At 38.8% G+C, this 10,143-nt stretch overlaps 2 protein-coding genes across 2 annotated transcripts in view; one reads left to right on the top strand and one right to left on the bottom strand.

The window, feature by feature from the left end:
- Positions 1–10,143, bottom strand: part of abat (4-aminobutyrate aminotransferase) — a 212,215-nt gene that overhangs the window by 69,419 nt on the left and 132,653 nt on the right. The gene's annotated exons all lie outside the window — the stretch shown is intronic.
- The window catches only part of nosip (nitric oxide synthase interacting protein), a 20,748-nt gene continuing 11,673 nt past the window's right edge, over positions 1,069–10,143 (top strand). Inside the window, exons 1-5 of the mRNA XM_062036366.1 lie at positions 1,069–1,446; positions 3,669–3,774; positions 6,569–6,650; positions 6,781–6,916; positions 7,045–7,208. Coding sequence (XP_061892350.1) covers positions 1,377–1,446; positions 3,669–3,774; positions 6,569–6,650; positions 6,781–6,916; positions 7,045–7,208 — 558 coding nt within the window. The 5' untranslated portion in view covers positions 1,069–1,376. The remainder of the gene's footprint in view (positions 1,447–3,668; positions 3,775–6,568; positions 6,651–6,780; positions 6,917–7,044; positions 7,209–10,143) is intronic.

Raw genomic sequence — 10,143 nt, forward strand, 5'->3', positions numbered from 1 at the left:
ACATTTAATATAAAATGTAAAATGAATAAATACATAAAAAGAAGAAAAAAAATGGTTAAAAGCCATCGTCCCGGGGAGCATTTAATTTCGTCCCGTGCATTTTTTTTACCGTCCCCGGGACGACGGGACTGTGTTACTCTCAAGCCCTGGAAGTTACATTTTATTGTTTGCATTATTTGTTTCAGCATTGCACTTTGAAGATGGTCCCTCAGCTCTTTGACAGCTTTGGCTCTTTTTCACATCAGCAGACGGACTCTAAGTCTTTCTTATTTACAGTATATATAAAAGTTTCTTATTTCTATTCAGACTTTCATATATATTAAATTTCCTTAACGGCTTGCCATAATATATATATATAAATATATTATATACAAGCCAAATTATCCCGATCCAGATATTACTTTAATTCAAGTAATTAAGTAATATTTCCAGGGCTTGAATTTACAACCATTTTAGTCACATATGTGCCCAAAATGTAATCTGTGCAACTTCAAAATATTTGGGAACAAACAATGATTGTATTGTGAGCTAAAGTGGTGGCATTAGCCTCTATGTTGTGAATGAATAACATAGAGGCTAATGCCATGACTTTCATTGTGTTTCAGTGTATCTTGAAGGATTATGCAAGTCATTGTTTCTTGTTGATGCTGTAAACAAAATGTCACTGCGCAAACCCATGTTTGTTGTTGTACTGAACACAGATTGAAAATAAACCCACTGAAATAATAATAATAACAATGATTAATTTCTAAGTCTTTGTTAGCTGTTTGTGAAATTTTGTGCTCTACGTTTGCTCGCATCCTGTGCATCTCCTGGGGGCTAAGCCCCCCCCCCCCCCCCCCTGTCCTTAAAAGCTAGTGACGCCCCTGCTGCATGCTATTCAGAGGTATGTTAGAAAAACGACATAAGAAACATGGATAAACACGGCAATATACAATTATGTAAAAAGTGCCTTGGCTCAAAAAAAGGTTGAAAAACCCCGCATTAATAGATTGTACGGTCAATGTTGCACACTCCTGTACAGTAGGTGGCGGTATGCACCTTTAAGTCACGCTGCAATCCACCATTTTGACCAAAGAAGAAAAAGCAGCGGAAGTGGTACAAGACATAAATGAACACAAGCGATTGTTAAACATGTAATTCTTGCTAACATTAATAATAACCATTTAGGCAATTCCAGCGATAATTTAGTCCCGAAACGTCAATTATACACACTTCGTGTATTTTTGCCCTCGTATCTAAAATAACCCGTGTTTAGACACAGCTGCTAGCTAAATGCTACTAGCATTTTATAATAACAAAACGACTTTCACTGCAAACATCACCATTAACCCCACTTTTTACAACTTAAGCTGCCTACATCTCACAAGAGTATAATGACACGCCACGGGAAGAATTGCACGGCTGGGGCAGTCTACACGTACCACGAGAAAAGGAAAGATACAGGTAAGAATTGAGAATAATCTTCCCGAGTAGAGTTAACATAATGGCTGCTTTTCATGTCGCTTAACATTGTAGCTAAATATGTCCCTCAACCACACTATAGCAGTGTTTTTCACCCACTCAACTGTGAAATACAAAAGAATGAAGGAAAGTGTCCTACACCAGTGATTTTCAGCACTCTAGTGTGCCGTGAGATACAGTCTGGTGTGACGTGGGAGATTAATTAAATTCACCTATTTGGGTTAAAAATATTTTTTGCAAACCAGTAATTATAGTCTGCAAATGATGTGTTGTTTTTGAGTGTCGGTGCTGTATAGAGCTCGGCAGAGTAACCGTGTAATACTCTTCCATGTCAGTAGGTGGCGGCCGGTAGCTAATTGCTTTGTAGATGTCGGAAACAGCAGGAGGCAGTGTGCAGATAAAAAGGTGTCTAATGCTTAAATAAAAAATAAACAAAAGGTGAGTGCCCGTAAGAAAAGGCATTGAAGCTTAGGGAAGGCTATGCAGAACGAAACTAAAACTGAACTGGCTACAAAGTCAACAAAAACAGAATGCTGGACGACAGCAAAGACTTACTGTGGAGCAAAGACGGCGTCCACAATGTCCATCCGAACATGACATGACAATCAACAATGTGTCCCCACAAAGAAGGATAAAAACAACTGAAATATTCTTGATTGCTAAAACAAAGTAGATGCGGGGAATATCGCTCAAAGCAATACATGAAACTGCTACAGGAAAATACCAAAAAAAAGAGGAAAAGCCACCAAAATCGGAGCGCAAGACAAGAACTAAAACACTACACACAGGAAAACAGCAAAAAACTCAAAATAAGTCCGGGGGTGATGTGACAGGTGGTGACAGTACACCTATTTTGAGACAAGAGCTATATTGATGCATGCTTGGTTATGTCACCTGAGTTTCGTTTTTTTAGTGATTTCTGCTGGTGGTGTGCGTCCAGATTTTTTCAACGCAGGCTCAAAAAAGGTTGAAAAACACTGCACTATAGGAAGTATGTATACTTGAAAATTAACACCTATTTGTGTAAAAATATGTTTTCCATACTCTTTAAACTGAATGTGGAACCAGAAGTGCATTGTTTTGTGTCATACTTGACCAGATGAATGATTATGTATTGTGTTATTATACAGTCGTGGTCAAAAGTTTACATACACTTGTAAAGAACATAATGTCATGGCTGTCTTGAGTTTCCAATAATTTCTACAACTCTTATTTTTTATTAGCACATACTTGTTGGTCACAAAAAACATTCTTGAAGTTTGTTTCATCGGACATCACATGGAGGAAAGTTCTGTGGTCAGATGAAACAAAAATTGAGCTGTTAGGCCACAATACCCAGCAATATGTTTGGAGGAGAAAAGGTGAGGCCTTTAATCCCAGGAACACCATGCATACCGTCAAGCATGGTGGTGGTAGTATTATGCTCTGGGCCTGTTATGCTGCCAATGGAACTGGTGCTTTACAGTGAGTAAATGGGACTGCGAAAAAGTAGGATTACCTCCAAATTCTTCAGGACAACCTAAAATCGACCCGGAGGTTGGGTCTTGGGCGCAGTTGGGTGTTTAAACAGGACAATGACCCCAAACACACATCAAAAGTGGTAAAGAAATGGCTAAACCAGGCTAGAATGAAGGTTTTAGAATGGCCTTCTCTAAGTCCTGACTTAAATGTGTGGACAATGCTGAAGAAACAAGTCCATGTCAGAAAACTTAGCTGAACTGCACCAATTTTGTCAAGAGGATTGGTCAAAAATTCAAGCAGAAGCTTGTGGATGGCTACCAAAAGCGCCTCATTGCAGTGAAACTTGCCAAGGGACATGTAAGCAAATATTAACATTGCTGTATGTATACTTTTGACCCAGCAGATTTGCTCACATTTTCAGTAGACCCATAATAAATTCATTAAAGAACCAAACTTCATTAATGTTTTTTGTGACCAACAAGTATGTGCTCCAATCACTCTATCACAAAAAAATAAGAGTTGTACAAATTATTGGAAACTCAGTACAGCCATGACATTATGTTCTTTACAAGTGTATGTAATCTTTTGACCACGACTGTAAGTCACCTTCTCTTTGTGCTTTAGCGTCAAGACACACTAGCCATAATGCTGTAGAAATGTAGTCATAATAGATTTCACAGCATATGCATACTAGTATACAATCTATACTGAAAATGTAAGTCTGTGTTTGTGCTCCTATCTAGCGGCGTCTGGTTATGGCACACAGAGCATTCGCCTGGGGAAAGATGCCATTAAAGATTTTGACTGCTGCTGTTTGTCCTTGCAACCCTGCCAGAATCCGGTGGTGACGTATGTTTGTCAAACACACAACATATTTATCACATGTACTATCATCTGAAAACTCATCTGAACTGGAGTGCAGAGTTTCATGTTTAGTACCATCTTACAAAGGCAATAACAGTCCACAATTTTGATGGTAGGTTTATGTCAACAGAAATAGATATTTTAAAAAAATAACATACAGTAAAGGTTCTAAGTTAAATTGTATGAAGTAAGTAAGTATTTGATCCCCAAGTAGAATGCGAGTTAAAGTACCAGCATAACGGAAAAACACGTTGCCTCTAAATTGTCATCATATGTATCTGATTTATAACACCAAAAGACTTCCAATGTTTGCGGGTAATTAGATATGATCAAAAAAATATAAATCTCCGAGATTCCAAAGCCATTCTGAGAGATAATGAGCAAGCCGGTCACATGATCCGGGACGTACTGGTGGGAACCACAGATCCCTTCGCCAACAACAACAATGCTAATCATTAGAGATGTCCGATAATGGCTTTTTTATCGATATCCGATATTCCGATATTGTCCAACTCTTAATTACCGATACCGATATCTGCCAATACCGATATATACAGTTGTGGAATTAACACATTATTATGCCTAATTTTGTTGTGATGCCCCGCTGGATGCATTAAAAAATGTAACAAGGTTTTCCAAAATAAATCAATTCAAGTTAAGGTATTGCACTGCCATATTTATTATTGAAGTCACAAAGTGCAGTATTTTTTTTAACATGCCTCAAAACGATAACAGTGCAATACTTTTTCATAAAATGGTCACTACTGCCTAGTTTCTCTTATTATATTCTTATTTTACTGTTATATTTGTATTCTCATTGTTGATTTTTATTTTTATTCTTATTGTAATATTTGTCTATTCTGTTTCCATTTATACCCCCATTATTTACTTTTTACTTTTTAAATTCAATCTCAATTCTGTACACTGCTGCTGGAATTTTTATTTTCCTGAGGGAACTCTCCTGATATTGTAGCGTCCCGGAAGAGTCAGTACTTCAAGGGATTCTGGGTATTTGTTCTGTAGTGTTTATGTTGTGTTACGGTGCGGATGTTCTCCCGAAATGTGTTTGTCATTCTTGTTCTGTGTGGGTTCACAGTGTGGCGCTGATTTGTAACAGTGTTAAACTTGTTTATACTGTCACCCTCAGTGTGACCTGTATGGCTGTTGATCAAGTATGCCTTGCATTAATTCGTGATGAGAACAGCCGGTAGATATTATGTGACTCGGATGGCACACACGCAGAGGAAATGCCTTTAAGGTTTATTAGCACTCTGTACCTCTCCCTATGTCCGTGTACACAGCGGCGTTATAAAACGTCATACATTTTACTTTTAGAAACCGATAATTATGAAACCGATACCGATAATTTCCGATATTGCATTTTAAAGCATTTATCGGCCGATAATATCGGCAGCCCGATATTATCGGACATCCCTACTAATCATGCATGTTTAATTCTGGGCTCAGGCCTCACCTTTCTCTGAATCATTCTTACACCAGTCAATGAAATCTTGCATCGAGTTCCAACACGAGAGGTTACCTGTTATCTTGTATTTCTTCTATTATCTAATTATTGAGCCAACAGTGGTCTCTGTCTCACCAAGCTTTTTGCTGATGGTCTTGAGTCAGCAAGTTTTGTGCAGGTTTACAATCTTGACAGGTGCCAAGGTAGTGGAGAGGTTTGAATGAAAATGAGTGTTCCTGTGACAAGTGTATTTTACACACACAACAAATTGACATTATGAGTAGTTTCTTAAAGGGACCAGACTTGAATGAATATGTTTCATGGTCACATAGCTGGTCTGAGGGGGTCAGAATTATTGCTGAGTAGTAGAAGGTCAAATATTGATTTCACTCAAACCTACAATAAAAATTTAGGACCGTCAATGTCTTTGTATTGTTGGATAGCATGTGACGTAACGCCCGGTTGCCGTCGGCTCGGACTCAAGCACATGAATGTGGAACACAGAATATTACTAGCAACAAGTCAATTGAACGCAACGTGAAAATGCAGCAGATGCACCGTTCTCGCCTGTGGAAATGGTTCTACTAGAAATTTTGGCTTTAAAGCAGAGGTCTTAAACAGGAGGTACTGCAGAAAAACACAATCAGCTAACTGCTCTCAACACTAGACCACCGTTTGATAAGATATCTTTAGGACTAGTTTAATTTAAAGCACAATTTTACTGAAAATGTACTGTATACAGTATAAATAGTGGGTCCCCGCTCCATTTCTCCATTATTTTGGGGGTCCTTGACCTGGAAAAACATTGAAGACCCCTGCTTTAAGGTATTTTCAGAGTTCCTAAGATACCCGTCGTCATAAAGGGGAAAAAGTTGTTAAAACAAACAAAAAACGCAGAGAAATTTGGCTGCTGTGTTAATAAACCTCTGACTCACATCAAGTGGAGCAGAGTCAACAACATGATCAAGTACTTGCATATGAGCAGTTTTCTTTTGATAACTCCCACAGGTAATGGAAATGTGTGTGTTGTTGTATAGACTCTTTGTTTCAATGTCTAACATCAGGTAAATGGCAATAAGTCGTTTTGATAAACTCGATTAATACATCTCTTGTATTTTCTTAGTTATCATTGTTCTCTGTTTGAGTAAGTCCACTCGATCAAGCCTTTTCTAACATTACATTACAATGTTGCTGCTATCGTATCTGTTCAAAATTGGTATTGGCTAACACTCAAGGTGCCAATAATGTCATCATATAGGAAGTGTAAAAGTTGACACCCCTATGACACAGCATATGTATTTGTGTTCTTCTCAGTCCAGATGGATATTTGTATGAAAAACAGGCCATTCTTGAATACATTCTGCATCAGAAGACAGAAATTGCCAAGAAAATGAAGGTAAGTCCTTAATGTTGTGCATGTTCTTTTTTGCATACGGTTTTTCCTCTTCATTGTTCTCTCAAATGATGAATTAATTGGGATGTTATTTAGTATTTAAGCTGTATTTTCCTGGATCTATTGTTTCTAGTTGTATGAGAAGCAAAAACAAGCTATGAAGAATGACAGTAAGCTGGAGTCTAAATCCGAAGAAAGGGAGAAAGTGGAGAAATTTAAAACCAGAGAGAACAGCATCGTCTCCAAACCCATCAACCCGTTCACTTCTGGTACGTGTGATGAGCACCCGCGCATGCTGGTGTAGATTAGAACAGCGCTTCATGCTGTCATTACTGTTATTGTTGATCCATTAATTGGGAAATGCATTAAACAAGTGTAAACTGTCATTCCACTGTAGGACAGAACAGAGGAAGTGACAAGGGCAGCAGCAGCTCATCAGCAGGAGCAGCAGCAGCAGCAGCAGCGTCGTCGTCCTCAGTGGCCTCCTCTAGCCAAAGTCTTCCCAGCTTCTGGATTCCCTCTCTGACACCTGAAGCCAAACCTACGCTAATCAAGAAACCAGTGAGTGACTGCCAGGGAGGAAAATTGCGTTTGCATTTGTGAGGAAAAGGTGCTCTCTTTTCTCACAGTTTTTCTTAACTATAGGGGCCCATTGTTGGGCCCACTAAAGGGCCGACAAAAATATATGGTTCTTAGCTGTGGGCCGCAGCGGTACTTTGTTGTAATACACTTTTCCACCACTTTTGGCAGTAACGACAATATCAAACAGAAGACGTCTGGAGCAAAAGTCAATGAACTATTTAAGCGCATTAAATTTGACTAAAATGGTGAAAATGTATTTCCATTTGCACTTTAATTTGATCAAAGTTTATTAGAACATATTTGATCTATTACTTTAGTTAGCTTTTTTCTATTTTAGCACTGCAGAATCGTATGTTACAGTATTTTTCGGAGTATAAGTCGCACCGGCCGAAAATGCATAATAAAGAAGGAAAAAAACATATATAAGTCGCACTGGAGTATAAGTCGCATTTTTGGGGGAAATTTATATGATAAAAGCCAACACCAAGAATAGACATTTGAAAGGCAATTTAAAATAAATGAAGAATAGTGAACAACAGGCTGAATAAGTGTACATTATATGACGCATAAATAACCAACTGAGAACGTGCCTGGTATGTTAACGTAACATATTATGGTAAGAGTCATTCAAATAACTGTAACATATAGAACATGCTATACGTTTACCAAACAATCTGTCACTCCTAATCGCTAAATCCCATGAAATCTTATACGTCTAGTCTCTTACGTGAATGAGCTAAATAATATTATTTTATATTTTACGGTAATGCGTTAATAATTTCACACATAAGTCGCTCCTGAGTATAAGTCGCGCCTCCGGCCAAACTATGAAAAAAACTGTGATTTATAGTCCGAAAAATACGGTAATTAATTTTTCATAGGTAATTTATGAGTCCCTTCTTTTGCAGTATATTAGTATTTTTTTGTAATCGGCCTGACCTACGCCTTTAATAATATTTTTTGTTGGTTGGCTAGATCAGAGGTTATTAACCCTTTTGACTTTTCCACTACCGAAGGGCCCAGGGCCCACTCAAGTATTAAAACTGAATAAGTAACCTTACTCTTGACTTTATCGTGTTCAATAATTATATCTAACCTACCTAAAGTTTAACAGGATAAACCTTGTCAAATGTATGTGTTAATCACAAAGATTATAATCAAGCTTTAGGTCAGGCTGATTTAGAAAAATTCATTCTTGAGCTGCCACCTTATCATGGTAGAGGAGTTTGCGTGTCCCAATGATCCTAGGAGCGATGTTGTCCGGGGGCTTTATGCCCCCTGGTAGGGTCTCCCAAGACAAACTGGTCCTAGGTGAGGGATCAGACAAAGAGCAGCTCGAATACCTCTATGAAAAATACAAACAAAGGACCCAGATTTCCCTAGCCCGTACGCGGGTCACCGGGGGCCCCCTCTGGAGCCAGGCCCGGAGGTGGGGCACGATGGCGACAATGGTTAGACGCTGGGCTAGATGACATCACCATCTAATTAGCATAATTTGCCATGGACGTATAGCAATTGCAAAACATGGGGAATTCACCCAGCTAAAATTCTTAAGACTGGTGTATGGAATGATTGACCATTCTTGGGTTCCGGTGAGAGAACACAATGCCATCAGATTGACTCAACTTAGATTGTAGACTTCAAAGTGTACACAGTGTATTACTTTAGTATCTGAAATACCCTAGTACAATATCTTGTTTAATTTAATTAAGTCAACTGACTGTCATCTGATATCAGATATAAGAACATCAATCACACATCTCACACTTAGGAGAAGCCATTAACGCTTTAAATCCTCCTAAAGCGGAAGTGACACTTTTAAAGTAAAATGTTACAATATATGAGTCAGTATTAATCTGCATAAACATGGCAAATTCTTAAGAGGTACAACCAAATCTATGTTTGGTGGTCCAAATTTTATCCATGACAAATAAATTAGTAAATAAGAAACTCTGTCATGATTTAAAGCAGTGTTTCCCAACCCTTATATATATAGGCAAGACAAAATGTTACCTTAGAAATCTCATGGCACAACACCAAACATGAATGTAGAGTGGCAACAGATGAACTTCTGCCATCTAGTGGAAGAGCGTTGAATTGTTCAGCTTGTTATTATACGTTGCTGGCATTGATAGAGGGCAGCACGGTGGCAGAGGGGTTAGTGCGTCTGCCTCACAATACGAAGGTCCTGAGTAGTCGTGAGTTCAATCCCGGCCTCGGGATCTTTCTGTGCGGAGTTTGCATGTTCTCCCCGTGACTGCGTGGGTTCCCTCCGGGTACTCCGGCTTCCTCCCACCTCCAAAGACATGCACCTGGGGATAGGTTGATTGGCAACACTAAAATTGGCCCTAGTGTGTGAATGTGAGTGTGAATGTTGTCTGTCTCTCTGTGTTGGCCCTGCGATGAGGTGGCGACTTGTCCAGGGTGTACCCCGCCTTCCGCCCGATTGTAGCTGAGATAGGCTCCAGCGCCCCCGCGACCCCGAAGGGAATAAGCGGTAGAAAATGGATGGATGGATGGCATTGATAGATGGTAAATGATCCATAGATGAATCAGGATACATTATTTGTAGAAATTAAATAATATTTTCGAACCAAATAATTCAAATTTATGCATAATTTCCCGCAGCATACCTTAATATGTCTCATTGCACCCTAATGTGTTGCGGCACAAGGGTTGCAAATCACTGCATAATGTTTTTTGTTTCTTTTTACAATTCACTTTTATTCCAACAAGTGTTCATGACTTGTTTAAAGAAAACAGAAACATCAGTGTACACAAAGAAAGCCTTGATGCCAGGCTAGCAGCTTGGAATGCCTTCACTGACTGTACTTAAAAAAAACGACATAACTGCTATGTAGTATGACATAACTGCCCCTTCTTCCTGTCTTTTGAGTACTCTTTGATTTAAAGT

Source organism: Entelurus aequoreus, linkage group LG25, assembly GCF_033978785.1.
Source record: "Entelurus aequoreus isolate RoL-2023_Sb linkage group LG25, RoL_Eaeq_v1.1, whole genome shotgun sequence".
Lineage (NCBI taxonomy): Eukaryota > Metazoa > Chordata > Actinopteri > Syngnathiformes > Syngnathidae > Entelurus > Entelurus aequoreus.